At 39.9% G+C, this 19,665-nt stretch overlaps 3 protein-coding genes across 3 annotated transcripts in view; 1 reads left to right on the plus strand and 2 right to left on the minus strand.

Moving 5' to 3' along the window:
* The window catches only part of rapgef5a (Rap guanine nucleotide exchange factor (GEF) 5a), a 40,544-nt gene extending 36,800 nt beyond the window's left edge, over window positions 1–3,744 (minus strand). Inside the window, exon 1 of the mRNA XM_058619076.1 lies at window positions 3,336–3,744. Coding sequence (XP_058475059.1) covers window positions 3,336–3,479 — 144 coding nt within the window. The 5' untranslated portion in view covers window positions 3,480–3,744. The remainder of the gene's footprint in view (window positions 1–3,335) is intronic.
* A 10,283-nt stretch (window positions 3,745–14,027) lies between these two features.
* Window positions 14,028–15,380, plus strand: LOC131447726 (interleukin-6-like). The gene is made up of 4 exons (XM_058619712.1): window positions 14,028–14,216; window positions 14,352–14,450; window positions 14,540–14,683; window positions 15,105–15,380. Exons 1-4 carry the CDS (start codon window positions 14,034–14,036, stop codon window positions 15,327–15,329), a joined length of 651 nt encoding a protein of 216 aa, XP_058475695.1. The 5' UTR covers window positions 14,028–14,033; the 3' UTR covers window positions 15,330–15,380.
* A 746-nt stretch (window positions 15,381–16,126) lies between these two features.
* Window positions 16,127–19,342, minus strand: tomm7 (translocase of outer mitochondrial membrane 7 homolog (yeast)). Its single transcript, XM_058618417.1, has 3 exons — window positions 19,169–19,342; window positions 17,743–17,791; window positions 16,127–16,486 (listed from the first exon to the last, which is right to left on the minus strand). The coding sequence occupies exons 1-3, from the start codon at window positions 19,269–19,271 to the stop codon at window positions 16,471–16,473; spliced, it is 168 nt and encodes a 55-aa protein (XP_058474400.1). The 5' UTR covers window positions 19,272–19,342; the 3' UTR covers window positions 16,127–16,470.
* Between the last annotated feature and the right edge of the window lie 323 nt (window positions 19,343–19,665).

Consider the following 19,665-nt stretch of genomic DNA (forward strand, 5'->3'; position numbering starts at 1 on the left):
GTTTACATCGTGACAGCAACAATCTCATTTTACAGCCTGAGCAGCATTCTGGACATTTGTATTCATCATTTTAAATATTCATGTATATTACATATTTCAAATCAGAGGGTCTGACTTAACCGTAGTCATTGTGTACATGTACTATTGCTTTGATGATACCTGCATACTTCTACCTCCTTTACATTGAACATGATTTATTTTGCTGCAAACTGAAAATAATACACATGCACACATCGCAAACAGCCTATAAAGACACTGGGCAGCATGTAGCATGTGATAGCATGTACTAAATTACCACTATGTCAGTAATGTCACCATACAGTGATTCTGTCTGTCTAACTGACAAATACAAAATGTCCCTTAAAAGGTGAAATTTAAGAGAAATTGTTTTCATTTGGCAGAACATTCTTATTTCACTAAATTGTATAATTGTACAATCACCTAATTATATGAATTCTTGTTTTCATTACCCATCAATGAGACTTTTATACTTTATACATAGCCCACAATGGACAAACTAAACATCATTTAGGTTTTGATGCTCAATAAAGTCAACATAGGTCCTCCATCACAGTTGGAAAGGAAGGGTGAGGGATAATCAGCTGCAACATGCAACTTCTCCAATAAATGTGACAACACGATTTGGTGATAAATCTCACTTTAGTTGCGCTGTGTGCTTCTTCCGCCTCGCCAGCTCATGTACGACATAAAATGCATTACTGTGTGTGCAGCGGGGGAATGCTGCCACAGACACAAGGCAAAAGGCTTCACCAGCTTCACTGTGTGAACCCATTTAAAGGTTTATGCACTACAGCTTTAAAACTCCCCAATTATAATTAATATATGAATGACTATTATATGAAGGCTTCATTGATGACTCATTAAAAAAAAAAGAAAACTCAGTCAAATCTGCCAAACACACATCACACACACACACATCATCTGTTTTGGTGTCAGGAACAAAAACATAGAGCAGAAAGAAAAACTGTTAAACTGGTTATAGGAAAGTGACATGAGGGCACTGGGTAACTAAGGAAGAAATGCTGTTAACTTTGATAGTGGGCTCATATACATACGTTTTACATACATGATGTGATCAAAGGGTGGAGTAACTTGAAAAGAATGCACTGCCAGGACATGAAAATGCAAAAACAAATCTAAATGTGACACCTGAATGATCTGCAGGTTACCGACTGTAAAGTCTGTACAGAGCACTTTCACAAGTGCTGTTTAAGGTTTGCAACTCTGTAAAGCGATCAGTCACATTAGAGCCAATAAAAGGACTAATAATTGAATGCCAGAGCAAGTCACAACAAAGATTAACGCGAGACAGGATTCTCCAAGGTGAGGCTGCTGAAGGCGACAAATGGCTCAGTGCAATGCAACAAAGTCAACGCTCTTCATGAGCGTGAGCGAACGCAGCTGAAGTCACCGTTTGCTTTTTAGCGAGTGCCAGGTGAGACATAGTAACTGCCAGCGTGGAGAGAAAAACAGCCCATACCTTTACACCACGCAGCTACCTACGCTTCATCACACTCACCCACACATGAACTGTGTCAGAAAAGCTAATTATGTGTCATCCATTCTCTACCTCCCTTTATGTACCCAATCACAGGAAATGAACAAAACCAGAAAAAAAACAACTCACTCACGAGAACAGTAATCTCCAATCATTAACTCATTATAGTGCGGACTGTGTTGTTGTTTACACATTTAAAATGAACTGCAGGAATTACTATCCCTTGTTTTATTACAGTGATCAGACACGTGATAAGAATGCAGATAAAGAGAATCGTCTTTGTTTGCACGAGGACTGTCATTTTAATATTGTATTGTAAATACATTATTTGTGATTGCAGCATATAAACAATGTTTAATTCATGCTGAAAATGTATTATATATAAATAAAAATGCATGTTGACAAGCTGCACAGCCTTCATGACAATATAATTTGGACAGGTGAGAGAGTAGCATTGTTACATCAGCTCTATGTTCACAGAAAATGAATAAATTATGGGTGATATTATATTCGTCCATGTCCAATGCATTTGTGTTATTATGCAAAATATTTAGTTGGAACAAACATCAAAAGCAAAGGTAGATTTGTGATATGGGCAACACAAAAGAATTACTTATATATAATGTAGATTATTAGGCATCACTTAAAATGACACGACATAATGTGTTCTATGGTCCAAAGAGGTTTGACACCACAAATGGTGCTTATTTTTAGCCCCGCTGGCAGCAGAGGGACTAAAATTCCTGGCACCATGTGTGTGATTCCCACAGAGGGGAATCGGGCACATGTTCTCCGTTCTCTTGTGGCTGCCACCGCTGATGAAGACGAGTGGAGCTGAGCAGCTTGTATTTGGCTTGTCAGGTGTGTTTATTCCACATCAAGGCACAACAAGTTGCATAGATGTGCTGCTCCAGTGGGCCAATCATCACGGGGGGGGGGGTTGACCAATAATAATAATGAATTGGCTGGACTTGAATGAACCGGGAGTCTATAGGACGTGTGGACTAGTGGAAACTGTGAGTGTCTGCCACCTCTTCAGTCTGAGCAACGCAAAGAACACTGATTTGATTTCCACAAATTGTTGGAGTGGAGCAGGTGTCGTCAACGCAAGAGGAAAATAAATGGCACTAATCTTGCTATGGATTTATTATTGTACTAATTCCTGAAGCAAAATCTTCAGTTTTGAGATGTGAAAACTTGCAAGGTCTTGTGACTGACACAAAATATGACAGCCAAACTAATGTAAAAACTGATTCATTATGTGAGGGTTTTTTTAATGTATTAAGGTGTGTGTGTTCTTGTATGGGTATCTTTGTGAGGACCAAAGGGAGTGAGGTACATTTTGGTAAAGTGAGGACATCTTGGCTGGTCCTCACATTCTGTCAATGACCTTTGGGGGGGTTAAGACCTGGTTTAAGGGTTAGGGTCAGAATTGGGGTTAAGGTAAGGATTGTATTATGATCATGAGTGTCCTCACTATGAACGCTGCGCAAACGTGTGTGTGTGTGGTGGGGAGCTAGTGTTGCCTTGACTACCAGAGTGTGAAGGTATGGTGTCCAGCTCTGGTTATTATGGATGTACTGTAGGATGTAGCACGCACGCGCACACACGCACGAGCGCACAGTCTCTGCGACAGTGTACCGTAATGAAAACACCTGAGTCGTGACGGGTTTACGAAACAGCCCAGAGCGCTGAATGAGAGGGAAAAAAAAGAAAAAAAGAAAAAAAAAGAGCAATAAACGAACAAACCCCGCCGCTAACAGTCATTAAACACCAAACAGGGAAGGACAGTCAGCGGTCGCTTTGAATTACTCACGCTCTTCTTCCGCAGGTGCAGCCCGTGCTTCAGCAGCCCCGGCAGATCCCGTATTTTGTGTTTGAGCTGAGCCTGGTCCCGGGCGCTCCGGTTCCACCGCAAGCCCGCGAGCAAGCCGTCCTCTGCGGGCTCCGAGTCCTCCATGGCTCCTGTCCGTCTTGTGTCAGTCCTCAAGCTGTCTCCGTGGCCGCCGGTGTCTACTGTGTCCTCACCGCCGCCGCCGCCCGCGCCTGTTCGCCATTTCCCCCCTGCTCGGGCTTACACGCAGCGACCTGCATCTGCAACCGAATCGCGCGCACACTAGTTAACGACCTACTGAGTGAATCCGCAGCACGCGACGCTGCTGCTCCACCCAAAAGGCTCGCGCGACCTACTTCTCTGTAGGCTGCCAGGTGTGTGTGTGTGTGTGTGTGAGTGAGTGAGAGAGAAAGAGAGAGAGTCAGAGAGAGAGAGAGACAGGTGCTCACTTCCACATTTCATTCTCTGACCACTCATAGGAACAGTAGCCTAGGTTACGTTGACATTGTTATATTGTCATCTGTGTTGAACATGACACCATTTAGGTTTTCTGCTCATTTATGTTAAAATAAGGTAAACGTTAGTTTAGGTTATTGTTATATTATTATTAGTAATTAGCTGAGAAATAATCCGTTTTTTCAGTGTTTCTTAGTTACATGTCATTTAGCAGACGCTTTTATCCAAAGCGACTTACAAGGGAATTGAGTACAATCAGGGTGAAGTCGAACTTGCGACCATGATGTCTTTCACACACAGGGTACCGGTCTTAACCACTGAGCCACTCCACCCCAATAATAAAAACAGTTAATAAAACAAGTTGATTGCAGCGTCTTTAAGGACCAGCATGTAAGCAATAGTGACACCGAATGGTGAGACTGTAGACTGTAATGCCGCTTTTCCACTACATGGTCCCGGCATGACTCACCTCAGCACAGCATGGCACCTTTTTTTTTTTTGCTTTTCCATTAGAGATAGTACCTAGTACTTTTTTAGTACCTGCTCTGGAGAGGTTCTAAGTGAGCTGAGTCAATACTAAAATGTGACGTCATCAGACTGTCAGCCACTGATTGGTTAGAGAGTGTCATCACTGGAAGAGTCGTGAACAATGCTGAACTGTAGATCAGTAAAAAAAAAGACAAAAAAATGAATGAAAACTTGCATTAACTTGCATCCAACATTTAGCATTTATCATTCTTCTTCCCGGACGCCCCCGGTACCGGGTCTCTCGTCGCGTGCAGAAACAAACACGTCATAAAACCATGTCTAACTTTAATAAACACAGACATGCTGCATACCCACAGAAAGGTCAGGCTAAAAGCTCATAAAAACCATTCAATCTATGGCTACAAAAGCCCAACTATTTTCATTTTAAAGCCCTGATACATTTACACAAATATACCATATTTATGGGTTGTAGTAATCAAAACAATTGTTTTTGTCGCCGTGCTGATAAGGATATGGGTGTGTGTGTTTGTGTGTGTGTGTGTGTGGGAAGAGAGAATAGAGACAGGCTGAAGGCACTCTGTGCTCACCACATTACCTGGATCAAATTTCCATATGTAAACAAAGAGAAGCCATTGTGTGTGTGTGTGGGTGTGGTCTATTTAACCCATATTCAACTTCTAAAGCACGCGTTTGTTGTGTGGAAATGCTGTGGCAGGTGAGCCTGAGATTCTCACCAGTTCACCTTTTAACATAATCCTTACCCTATATGTTTATTTACATAACGTCGTGGTGATAGAGTGAGTGAGATTCCCACAGTGTGTTGTTTGGCAGTTGGTGAAGAAACAGTAGTGTTGGAGTGTGTCCACCAGGGAGCGCTGAGAAATAAACATTTTACCCTAGATATTATGGGTGTGGGAAAAGTTGACAAATCAATGAAAATTGCTGGCTTCCACAAAATCAATATGTATTTCTACTCATGGAATCTCTGTTTATTGTTGGTATCATCAATCGTGGGTTTTGAAACATCATTTTCACATGGGTAACATAAGGCCCTGGGGCCGCATATGACCCGCAAACCAGTTTTATCTGGCCCACCACGTCCTCACAGGTTACTTCAAGTTGACTCTTGCACGTTTTTTTTAACCAAGAGTGAACATTTAAATATTTTGCGTCGGACATGGTGAGACTTATGAAGAAACACTGCAAACTCAGACTGTTTCCAGCCGGGCTTTTACTTTGAAATCGTCACAGGGAAGGAAATGTATCATTAAGTTTATGTCACAGCTAAATTGTGATTTTAAGATCACAATTTTGGCATGTTGCATATAAAACTTACTTTGAGGCCCTTCCTGCAGTGTTGTAATGTAATTAAGTACAAATACTTACTGTACTTTACTTTGTTATTATAAAAAAAATGCTTGTACTTTTACTCAAGTATCCCTTTAAGGTACTTTATACAAGACTGACATCATGAAAGGAACATGTTGCTGTTTCACATTTGCCTTTTTGAGGGCTTCAGATTAAGGATCTAGTTGGTAGGTGGGGCCTTTAAACTTCTGCACTTTACTTTACTTACTTTTTTTTTTTAACTCTCCTTTAACTACTTACTATTATCTGAAATAGTTTTTATCTCCATAACTACGTGTACTTTTTATGCTGCTTTTTTGACCAGGACTCCCTGGAAAAGAGATCTTGTATCTCAACGGGACCTTTCCTGGCTAAATGAAGGCTAAATAAAAAATAAAAAATAAAAAATAACCTGAACCAATTATTGTTCAGCTGGTGAACTTCAGGTAACCGCTGACTCAGGCACCACGCATGGTGACCTTCGCCACAGCAAATTTAGCGGGAATGCTAATGAAGGAGACGTTAGTCACACTTCTGCTTCTGCAGAGTTAAGGTGATTCGTGTGTCACAGATTGGGAAACCATCTGTGATTCAGTTCTCTGTGGTTTTTGCTGAATTGTTTTTTTTTTTAACTAATTCCTACATGAGCAGAGTTCTGAATCTCTGACACTTTGATGAACAACCCAACCCAAACTCATTTTGAACTCGCCAACATAATGATGTGCAATATCTCCACCACCGCAATAGGAGAGGTTCAAGTCTGTGCACCTTTTAGACGCAGCCAATGTTTTTTTTATTCCGTAGCATCCGTCACGAGCTGTAATGGACTAGTGGGAGTAAAAGACATTCATTTGCTTTCACTGGCTTGAGAAAGCGGTGCAGCCCACATACGAGGCTGATTCAATATTATATTCAGTCTTATATGAAAGAGAATTCGTTTGAATTCGGCACATCCAAGGGGGTCTGAGCGTGATACTTAGATGATATGAAGCTGAGCGGAGTGCAGCCCGCGTGCACTGGGTTCATGTGTAGGAGTCAAATGTCGAGTCTGCTCTTCTGATAGGCCTTGTAATCTGGGATAATTGGCCCCTTTCAGGGGACGCAGATTATAACGACGGCGGCGTTGTCAGACTTAATGGAGCGGCACATGGAACGAACACAAACCGCGTTATGGGGGGGGGGAACCTCTTTTTTCCACTTGGATCCAAAGCCTCACTGTCACGTTAAATCCTGACGCGAAATGATGGTTTTACTTTCTCTGACGTTTTCACTTGATTTGATCTCGGCACACTCAAGAACACATACAGAGTACGCCATGCATAGGCTATAAACACATCATGATGAGGTGCAATGAGCCATGTGACCTAATGGCAGCTACAGCTGGTTTAAAAAATCCACAGCTGATTGGACAAATGACTTTAGATATCTATTTGATTTGTCCCTCGTGACATAGGCAAACCACCTCCTTGTATGCAGAGGGTCACCTAGGCCCTTCTTTCAACCGGGTCACAATCCCAGGTCTGTGCTAACCACTACACCAGGGAGCTGCAAGTAAATGTGGTCGAGGGCCAATTTTTTTTTGGAAGCAATTGAATATTTGGGCCAAAACCTTGGAATTACTGCTTCTTCTTTGAGCCTAACACATGCAAGTAGTTCTTTTACGGACATTTACTCCCCAAACCTGGCTGTTAACATGACAACAGCAGTGTTTTTAGTTTTATTTTTCAAACCAAACATTTAGTTTAGGTTAACTTAACAATTCTAGCAACATAATCTGTTAGGTGATATTTTTTTCCAGAATAAAAGCTCTGAACTCTGTGAAGCTGTGAAACAACCAGACACTTGATTCCATTTCAGAGCTCAAACTAAAAAAATGCCTGTGTCTCAGAGCTTGAAATAATGTGTTTTAAAGAGTTAAAGGAAAAAGCATCAGCAAAAAATAGAAATAAAAGGCAAGAATAACGACTATGTAAAGAAATACTGTGTCTGAAAGGATCATGTTTTGAACCCCTTTGTATCTGTTATCATATTCATATAAACTATGAAAATGTCATATATAATATATATTATAATAATAATAATAATAATAATAATAATAATAATACATTTTATTTGTAAGCACCTTTCAAACACTCAAGGTCACTTTACCCCTTTAAGAAAAGAAGATAAATCAAACAGACAAACATTAAGATGAAATAAAATGGACACTCAATTCAAAAACAGTAGATGGAGTTTAAAAAGAAATAAAAAATACAGAAAAAGATGGCTGAGGTGAACAGTTATGTATGTTGATATAACATATTTGTGCTACTAAATATGATCATAATTAGCACAAAACAGCGATATTTGGTGTTAGTTTTGCTTGATAAATGTTTGTGTCAGACTGAGAAGAAGGTTTTTATCACCACATTTTATGAATTATTCTCTGAATATATATACATATGTATATATATATGTATATATATACATATATATATACATATATATACATATATTATTATTATTATTATATTATCAGACTGACAATTGGTGGATTTTTACCACGTTCACCACGTTCTCTCCACACAAGTGTCCAGACACTCTGGACGGTCAGTTGCCTCAGTGGGGAGTTTCCACGTAGCACACGACCTCTAAGACTCAGCGGGTCGACACTTTGTATTCAGACTCGTCGCACGAGCAGCTGCATGAAAATAAGGAGGTGTGTGGGGGGGGGTGGGGATAAGTTAAACACTTCAGTGTTTGCTGAATTGCTGAAGAGGCGGCAGAAGAGAAGAGAAGAGAAGAGAAAGAGGACTTTTTGGATGATGAAATACAGTGTGATGCTCGGACTTTCTCTGGGGACCAGTGAGACAAAAGCAGCCACTGATACATGCACACGCAGCAAAATCAAACAGCGCACTGTTTGAATGAATAAGCCCAGCATAGTAATTCATTGTCATATATAGTACTATACAGCACTGCAGGACAACATGAAGGTGCACAGGGAAATGAATAGATTATAGGGGGAGGGGATTAAAGGAGAAGATGGGGAAGGAACTAGTGAGAGCCAAACATGGAGGAAAGGGAGGTGGTAAACCAATTACCATAGGACAGAGAAAGAAAAAAAGACTTTCATCCCAAAACTGTCACCACACATGCAAATATACTATATTTTTTTCTTTCATTCTCTGTTGCATGAATAAAGTATCCACACACATTGGTCAGTCATCTCTCTTTATCACTCACTCGCACACATTTTCAGAGCTCTCTTCAAACAAATGCACCCCGTGATTAAATATTGAAGAGCGCCTGTGGCAAACCGAGCGATGGAGATACCATTCCTCCAGTCTGATATGGACTCTCCTCGTTCCATGAGAAGAGAAGAAGAAGAAGAAGAAGAAGAAGAAGAAGAAGAAGCAAAAGAATAGGAGAATAGGATAAGAGGGAAGAAGAGAACAGCATGGGAAAAGGGGGAGGATGAGGAGGAGCAAAAAAAGAGGGAAGGACGGGAGGAGGAACGGAAGAATTAGATGGGAAGGAAGTGCACTGAGCCAGAGGCTTAACACAATATGTCAGTAGGAGTAAGAAATGTGAGCAAGAGTCCCATTTGCACACAGTCAGTGTCAGCTTTTAGTTGATCAGTCTATAACTAAATAGACCAGAATGTCCCTGTTTCTTATTTTAATATTTTTATACACTAATACAGATTAAACTTAGTTGGAAACCACACATAGAACACACAAATCTATTACTTTTCTTTTGTAAAACAAAGGAATTATTGAATAATAACTGCCTGAGGGCATCGTATTGTTCACTTGTAATGCTTTATATACAGTATGTCATACTGTGTTGAAACACACAGAGCATAAATAAAGTTGGATATCTGGAATCCACTAGTCACGGGATATGTATATTCTAAAAGACTAGAGTTACTAGTTATAAAACCAGAGGGAAAAAACTAGAATAAAATAAAAAAGAGAAGAAAATAATATCATTTATGAGAATTATTTACGTTTGAAACTACAGACATGTGTCAGTTTTAGGGGTAAAGGTATAGAAGGAACTCAGCCATGAAATTAAATTGTGTAAAATGCAAACAAAAGTTGGAAATGTAAAACAATTACAGTTCACAGTGCAATTGAAAGTCTAGTGCTATAATTGTAAGTGCAGTGTTGTATGAATTTTCTCTACAGTTCTGATTTTCTTGGGTTTTTCCTTGTGTTGTACAGGATTCAGTCTATTCCTTTTTCGGTTATTGCCGTAATTGTGTTAAAGGATCTCACTTTCTGTTCACTTTTCATGCGAATGTAACCGAAATAAAGATATTCAGATTAGATTAGACTTTATCGATCCCACACTGTGGGGGGGGATTCACATGTTGCAGCAACAGAGAATGGAAATACAACAAAAAGAGAGCATACAAAGGTAGTTGTGCAAAGTAAGAAATACAAGAATAAATAGACCAATAGAAAGATAAATGAACCTTCTCCACAGCTTCAGAACAAACTTCAGGCCAATTGTAAGTTTCCAGCTGAGGCGATTAAAATGCCATTATAGACGATAAATATCTCACATCCCAGTAAACGCTGGAGCAGACTCTCAAACTTGAGTCCAAACATGTGCGACCAAGAGCACAGAGGAGAGGCCCCTGAGCAAATTATAGTCAGTGTGAAGGTTTTATACTTTTATTACTGTTATTGGACAGTTTCTGTGTAGTGCTGCCTCAGGATGTCCTTTCTACCATCGTGCTGTGTGACTGCCATCTAGCAGCAGACTCTGGGAACTGCGGATTTTTGCATGTTTCACCAGAGAATTGCACAGTAGGCATCAGTGTGATAACTCTGTATAATAAATAAACTCATCTTCACTTCTTTACGCTGTCTGCACAGGTTATATTATTAGTGTATAGCACAACATGATGTTCGCCCTCAATTCATATTTTTGTACTGCAGTTTAAATACACAAATCTCTCCACTTTTACTGCTTGTGATTGCATCAGTGATCAGTGTTGCCTTTTCACAATGCAGGAGTTTTTCGAAAAGCACCTCAGTGTGTCAGGTTTTGTATCTGAGCTATAATTTTAGAAGATCTCAATCTGTATTTTGAGGGGTTTTCTCACGGATTTTATTTGAGGGGGGGTTTCAGTAGCTTTGCGATCTATGCTTTTGTATGAACACATGTTCACATAAGGATACCACACAACCAAAATTGGAACAAATTTGCCCGTACAAGGATTATCAATTCAAGGTGAAGCTCACGATGAAAAAACACACTTCCTTTAATCTGAGTTTCATTTATAAAGAAAGTTTAAAAGAGGATCTGACCAATTTAGAAACCCAGAGTTCCCAGAATCTTTCCAGGGCTACAATGGAGATGAAGATTTCCTTCATTGACAAACTAAAAGTTGTGGGAAAGTTGGATCTATAACACAAGTGACGTGACAAACATCGAGAGCTATACTTGATTGCGTGTCAGTGGAGTGAAAGTGGGGAGTCGCACGATAAAAATAGATAAGTGGGCCCATCCCTTTCTGAGAACTTCTGTGGAAGCAGGAGAGGAAGCGGAGTGAAAAAGACAAAAGGAAGCAGTGACGGCTGATGAAATATGCTTACTAATGTTCTGTGGGGTGCATGTGTACAGCGCTGAACACAACAGGGCATATTTTGTCTATTTATCAGACATATGTATACACATATATATGTATATATATGTATATACATATATTCGTTTTTCAGAGAATAATTCTGGCATATTTAACAGTTTGCATGAATAACTTGTATAATTCTGTAGTGTTTTAATGGAGTTGTCATGTAATTCAGATGACAGTCTGGATCTGACCACTCTGACCCTGGAAACAACGTTTTTCACTGCAGAAGAGGGAGATTGAGCAACTCTCAAACTCTCTCACAGTCTAGGTTTCATGATGCCGACTTCTTGCCTCACACAGTGTCACATGTGATGTGGAATACATCAGTTTATCATAGCATCGGCGGTTCTTTGTTCGTTGGTATCAAGTGCAAAATTAAAAATAAAGTGTTTGTTTTTTTTTTTCTCTCCACTCTGGATGACCTGAAACTGCAACCCAACATTTTTTTTTTTATTTATAAATATTCAACTATCAATGTTCAGCTCAATGTCAACATCACTGGGTGTCTATCCTCAATGTCTGCAATACTCAATATTTGAGGAGAAGGAACATGAGCCCATGAGCATTGAGATTTCACTTAAGCTGTAAAAGGAACAATGTGTAAAATGTAACCTTTATAAGTCTCATGTTGCACATGAATATCTCTCACCACACCCTTCCCTTCCTCAAAAGATGTTTAGTTTGTTTGTTTAGGGCTATTGTGAACACATAAGGGCTCCTAACTGCCGCTTCAGGTAACTGTAACACTTGTAAATCATTTCACCTCCATTTTCCACACTGTAGCGTTCAGCTAATAAACTGGTATTCACCTTTTTCAGTCAAGTCGAGTCTCTGCTTTAAATCGAGCAAGTTACAAGTCAAGTCGTATGAATATAGAGGACAAAGATGATTTACCAGGTATTCCACATTTTAAAAAAAAGTAGTTTAATCTGTAACTGAAACACTGTATTACTCGTACAATGTAAGGACTGCTTCATGGTCCCATACAACTGAATTATGAACAAAATGAATTATTTACAAAAAAAGATTAGAGGATAAAAATGAAAATACATAAAACTACCAGAGCCTAAAATGTAAAGAATACTGACATTAAATTCCAGATAACCAGCTTCTGACCCACAGATACGTTAACTAGCGTCAGATTAAAGTAGATTGGTAACCAATTGACTTCCTGTCTTACTGTCTTTTGTGGGATTTGAAGTTATCGAATGAAATTTCACATAGTGGTGTTGGTGTTGCTCGGTTGCCAGGTTTGTACACGAGGCCGCAAAAGCAGACACCCGAGGTTTTCAATTTTCTTCCAATATTTGAGAAAATGTAAATATTCCGTCAATCAAAGACATTTTAAGTCATTTTACTCAGGTTTAAGTCAGGTTAGGTCTTTAAATTTGTGACTTAAGTCAAGTCACGTGACTCTGATAGTTGTAGTACTTTACACTTAACATTGAAAGCTTGTGTGTGACTTCTGTCGCCAAAATTCTCATTTATTTCACCTCACTTATGTTTTTAAGAAGTGCTGATAACTCCTTCTTTTTTTTCTTTTTCTTTACCAGCAAAGCTTCGGTCTTCCCTCCGTCTGTCAAGATGTAAATCTATCTGTCTAAATAAACTGTCAACCCCCCCCCCAAAAAAGAAATAACACGTCAGGCGTAAAAAATAGACCGTGAGCTCCCCAATGAGTCTAAAATGGTCATTTTTGAGTGATCACAGACACCACCATGAGCTATTTTAAAGTCTCAAACTGTCCACTGAAAGTACCAAAAACGGTCTCCGATCAAAAGTGGACACAAACCCGTCCTTACAAAATCGTCAACAGAGGACACCAGACATCACATCATGCTAAGTTTAATGTCAGTATTGGTTTTTTTTGACTTGGGAGTTCTCCAGTTGGATTCCCAATGAGTAACTGAGAAACAGAGAGTGACACATTCATGCAAATGATTCTGAACAATTGTGTGCTCCCCCCCACACTCACATTATCATTTGCAAATGTCCTGTACATCTAGGCATTACTTTTATTCTGTATAAATCATCACATTGAAATTGACTGAACCAGTCGTCATAACGTCTCTTGTACAAAGGATAGTTATTCTGCAATGGCAACATTTTAATATACATTTATTTTTGTTACCTGAATGAAAAATGACTTTGACTTACGCCAGTGAGAAAGGGGGAACAACATTCTAACCAAAGAGAAGAAGAAAGACTGAAGGAAATACTCCTCACTAATGGAATACTGGAGTGGGTTTTCCCTTTTAATTGTTGGGCTGAATATATCGAGGGGATTTCTCCACAAAATGATACGAGTATGTCTGCGTAGAAGAGAGGTGAAAAGAAGAGTGAATGAATGCCAGTGATAGGTGCTTGTATTTATGTGTGTATTTATTTATTTTCTACAAATAAGAATACCAGCAGCTTTAAAGTCAGCTACTTTTAAAATTCCTGCACTGATCAGCCACCAACGTACGAGGGACCGGATGCTTGACACATGCGATTAATTACTTAGTCTTGAAGGGAAGTATTGGGAAATCCCTTCTGTGCTGAAGAATATAAAATGTCAGCCGGTTGCAAAGAGAAGGCAACTCCTCAGCATCACTGGGTCTTCAGCAAGTGTTTTCCAGCAGTGCAACATGCCCTCCACATTTAGTAAGTGATTTATTTGCAGCCTGCGGTGTGCACTTCCTCCGCTTCTTCCCCTTTCCATTCGCTCCTTCACTCTTGCTCTTCCTCTCCGTACAGATGTCACAGTGTCCGCAGCAGTCATGCTGGCGGCCCTGCTGCTGTGCACCCTCGGGACTCCGATTGCAAACGAGTCCGGCGACAGTCCGGCGGGAGACTCTTCGGGTGAGGAGGAGGAGGAGGAGGTGATGGTGACCTATGACCTTCTGAGCGTGAACCAAGTTTGGGACTTCATCATCGGCGCGACGGCGCGCCACCACAAGGAGGTAAGCTGTAGGTTGTCTTTACGCAAATGTTTCTACAAAATGACTGGTCAGAAGGTGCACCACATCTGTATTAACTATATTATGACGTCACCTGATCCCTTATTATTTCTCTTTTATCATCCGTCCCTTTGTCAGTTTGAAGAGGAATTCCAAAACGCAGTGAAATATCATTTCCTGGACAACTACAGATTCCCATCCCTTCCAGCAGACTGCCCTAATTCAAACTTCACCATGGTAGAACACGTCAAACCCCTCTCGTCTTTGCTTTAGTGACACTTGACCAAACACTGATTTGATGGTTGTCCTCTGCTCTCTCTCTATAGGAGGCTTGTCTCGAAAGGTTGGCTGAAGGCCTGAGCACCTACTTGGTTCTCTTTAAGCACGTGGAGAGCGAGTACCCCAACGGCTCCATCGTCTTGGAGGTGCGACCCCAGAGTGTGAAACTCATCAACCTCATCAAGGGAAAGGTGGGTCCTGACGAGCTCCAGCACAAAAGTGGTGTCACCAAATTCTGGAAATGAGGATTTAGTCCTTTATCAGTGAGGTACAGTGTGTGTGAAATGTGAAATTGGTGACGTTGCATGTTGCAGCTAAACTCATACCTCACGTCACAATCTTCAGGAGGCTACTGTGAGAGCCACTGGTGGAATCTGTACAATAGTTTGAGAACCTAGGATCTAAAACATAGGTACAACAAGAATCTTTACATATATATATATATATATATATATATATTAAAAAAAGTAAGAATGAACCTGCATTTAATGAAAAGTCTTTGTTTGAGTTCATTCACATTCCCCCCACACACTTTTTTTTTTTTTTTTTTAAAAGTCATTCTTTTCTATTTGTATTGTCGTGATGACGCAACATCTACATGTGTCACCACAGATGAGAAACCCCAAACAGGTCGCCCTCCTGACCCTGGACCAGGAGGAGCAGCTTCTGCGTGACATCTACAACCCCAGCCCTTTCCACAGAAAGATGACGGCACACAGCATCCTGCGCCAGCTCCACAACTTCCTCCTCGACGGCAGAGTAGAAATTCGTAGAAGGGAAAGGAGAAGACGGCCCGGCAAGGTTATTGCTCCCTCTTACAATTTCCTGCAGAGATAAAAGTAAGCTATGAAGGAATACGGGCTGATGCAGCCGCTCTAACGTTAATGTTAAGTGGCTTTAATATTGTAGGCCTGAGGGCTTGAATCAACCACTAATGTCTTACCTATTTAATATATTTATACGTGATGAAAAGTGTTATTTATTAGTCAAAGAAAAACAAATGAGTGAGTTTGATATATGTACTTGAATCATTTTGATGTTTACTCATTTCTCGATTGGGACAAATCATTGAAGCTGTTGTATTGTTAATGGTATTTTACTTTAAGTTATTGTGTCTTGTTTATATTACACATTTTTTGTGGTAGCATTTTACAGCAACATGGTAAAATGAATCATTTGTAATAGGGAGTAATATTGTGGTAATTCAAGTAACAGCTTGGTAATAACAGTGGAAAATGAGTGCAGGAGATATTTCAGTTTTAATTCACATTTCTATTTTAAGACACAAGCTATAACCTGGATACTACTTACGAAATAACAATATTTCTGTATGACCACACCATTATCATTATTGTCAAGCTGGAAATTGCACGAGATATTACCATAGAATTACCTCCATGTTAAAAATATTATACCATGACCATGTTGTTACTGTACTTTTAATTATTACCCTTAATTTAATTTTCATGTGCGCACTCAGCCCACTGTTCACAAGTGTTTTGATGCCAGTGATGATATTTTGTCACAGTAGAAAAACTATAAAATAAAAATATATTTGCATCAAAAGGAAGTTGCTTTTTTTGTACTTAGAATCGTCCAAGCATTAACACACATACATGCACAACAATCAAGAGTTGTTTTTGTCCAGGATTTATTTTGCCGATGTTTTAAATTAAAAAATAAAAAGGAGGAGCAAAAAAAAAAACATGAAATAAATGGTTCATCCAAACATGGTCGTCACACATTCACGAACAAAATAGCAACTGACGTTTACGTCTTCCGTTCGAGCCGCCAACACTCTCCATACTTCTACTGGGTATATAACGCAGTCATAGACATTATAACCACGAGGGGCCATCATTTGTAGCTTATCAGACAGGAAAGTGAAAAATGACGCCCATTTTGTCCCAGACTTTCAACACAGGTGGGGTCCCATGGTCTTGATGAGGAGAGAGGATCGTCTGTGTGGAGATGTTTCTCAGCCCCATAGTAAACTACAAGAAAAATATATAGATTTATATAAAGACTCCAGTAGACCACAAAGACAGCCAAAAGGATCAATCAAAGACATTATCCTGAAAACAAAATGCTATCTGATGTACAGCGTTAATACAGTGTCCTTCAAACACACCAGACATCTTGTTTTTCAGAGTAAACTTAAAATGACTGAAATAAATTGTTTTATTCCTAAACTAGAGAAAATAACCATTTTAACAAGTACAACCATTTAACTGTAAGCAGTGTGGATTTGGTGATACAGCGCCGTCCTTCCTCGTGCAATATGATAGCCAATACGCTAGGGCAACTATCAATATTTAAATGAACAAATTAAGACGCTCTAAAGTAAATTGTCCGTGCCGGTTTGACTCGCCGGTCATTGCTACTTCATTTCTCCTCACGGTGGCGCTGCTCAAATGAATGCGGGAAACATGGGAGGAAGTTACCTGGCTGAGGTTACAGCAGGATAATGGTGGAGAAAGCTACATTAAGAGATGCCTCATCCACGTTTAACACATAGACTTCATGTACTTTGTTCTCTATGTTGTGAAGAAACAGAGAAATCCTCCACTATTAACTTTTCACAGACAGATGTTTTGTTTTCTTCAGTTAGACAGCTACGTGACGTATCGCTATATGATTGTCTTGCAATATATTGAATATCACAGAATTGTGCCGTGCTACTGAAAACAGACAAAAAGATTCTGGAGCGACTACCACCCCAGCACTATCAATTTATACACACAAACGCTGCCCTCAGTCAGGTCTGATAGTATTGCCTGACAGAGCTTGTTTTGAGATAAAGGATGCAGCATACAAATAATGTTGCATGGTTTCTGTTCACAAACGTCAAACAGAGGCAAAACAACAACATTAATAGCAAAAACTAAAATAATAAATAATTTGGGGTAATCTTTTTATATGTAATCTTTTATACATGCTTACAATACAAGAGATTCACACTGCTGCAGTCATTGAAACAATATTTAAGACAAAAACATGCAGATTCTGGGATTGGGCAAATTGTGACTGTGAGTTTGAGAGTGGATGATTGTCTCTGTGTGTCCCTGTGACGGACTGGCAACCTGTCTGTGGTGTACCCCACCTTTCACCCTATGTCAGCTGGGATTGGCACCAGTGACCCCTGCGACCCTCATGTGGAGAATAAAGCAGTAGAAGATGAATGAATGAATAACAGTTAGCCATTAGCTCAGCTATTAAACCTAAATGTGAGAAGAGCATAACTCCTCACCTTAAGACTGTGGGTTCGGGCATCCCTGGATCTGCTCCACGCTTGAAACCTGTTGAAACATAAAGGATAACATAAAGGATAAGTTACTGTAAACAAGTGGTGGGCATTATTTTAAAGGAAGCGAAGGGCCAAAACAACAAGTATTGTCTCTTCATACGTCTTACCATATCATATTTTTCTGAAAAAATATTCAGATGTGCAATCTTGATTTAAAACGTGACATTGCGAGATAACTTTTCAATATCTGAGGCTGCGTCTCATCGTAGCTCAGACTCTAATATCACAACATTGATCGTTCACTTGGGTTGAGCAAGAGTCAAATTGAGGTGACCAGTGAGGACGTCGCGGGCTGCAAAAAACTGGTTTGCGGGCCAGTTTTTGCCTGTGTGCGCTCTTAACTTTCTAAAAAGCAAAAAAAAAAAAGAAGTTACTAAAGTTAACAACTAAACTTGGCACAGAAAGTAAGCCTCAGTAGCATGTAGAAGAAACATACACAGCCACAACAGCCTGGCACCTCCTTCTCATGCTGGTCATGGGATGTGTGAAAGTTGTTGTGTTGGTCACTCTGGCCCAAGCTGATCCCACAAATTTTCAATGGTGTTGAGGTCAAAACTGCATGAAGGTCATTCCATCCACTCCACTCCCTGAATTTCCCTGAGTCACTACAGTGACAGCCATTCTGCAGAGCTCATTTTTATATGACTGTGAAATAACTATTTTAAGTTGAGCTTACATTTACTGAACAGCATATCTGACTCACTCACACAAACAAGGAGACTGAGAGAGTGTGCGAAATGTGTGCGAAAAGTGAAAACTATTTCCCCCTCTTCTAGTGTCATCCAAAGTCCACAAATGAAGCAAATTAGGACGCAACACATTCTTAAGAAAACACATTGCACATACAAATGTCGCCTCCCAACAGGACGAAAACGGAAGAAGAGTGGCATCATCTGTGTTTGGTGTTTCCAAGATGCTGACATCAGAGAAGATTCTCTGGCATTTCCACTGACTACAGTCATACACTCTCAACTTCCACATGTCTACTCTCACACATGACCTGCTGTTACAGTGCGTACACATACACATTTACACAGCTTTTAGGACAACATGATGAAAAAGATACAGGAACCTGCAAATAAGATAAAATTATATTCATATCTTATTTGTATTCTCCATAAAGTATTACACGTGGGGGTGTATTCATTTCGCTGGTATTTAACTACACATTTCTCACCAGACGTGTGGAACGCCCTACTACATAACTATATATGTAAACTCAGAAAGCAAGGGTAAATAAAATACGAATACAGATAAAGCTGTAAGATATTGTAGCAGGACGCTAATAGGCTAAAGCTAACTAGCTAACGTTAGCAAGTCATGTCTCCACCATCCAGCCGTCTCCCTCGACTGAAGTTCGGATACTGACCAAGGTAGAGCACGGTTGGGATGAAGCCCCATCGGATGACAAACTGGCCGCACTGGAAAAGCTGTTGCAGCCGCTGTTTGGTCTCTTTGCTCATTTTAGCCATGAGTTTGTCCTGAAGCGGAGAGGACAGCAAGGACGAGCAGCACAAGGAAGTGACGTCACGCGAGAGCGCTGCTTTGATAGAGGTCGCCACCTCGTGGACTGATGTGGGACTTCGTCTTCTACTTGTCTTTTAACCTTTAATGTGTAAAGAATAGAAATGACACCATTATCTGATTTCAATTATCACACAAAATTAAAAGTCTGTATCTGTATTTTTATACAGGTTTACATTAACTTTAACAGCAATCTCAGAATTAAACGATAAATTATTACTGATACAGATTGTTCCAATACAGCCGCTTTAGACCATTTATGATCAATGACGCTGTTACCAACACATTTGTAATTTCAATAAACAGCCCAAACATGACTCAGCTAAACTGCTTTTGATGATT

This window comes from Solea solea, chromosome 20 (genome assembly GCF_958295425.1).
Source record: "Solea solea chromosome 20, fSolSol10.1, whole genome shotgun sequence".
NCBI lineage: Eukaryota > Metazoa > Chordata > Actinopteri > Pleuronectiformes > Soleidae > Solea > Solea solea.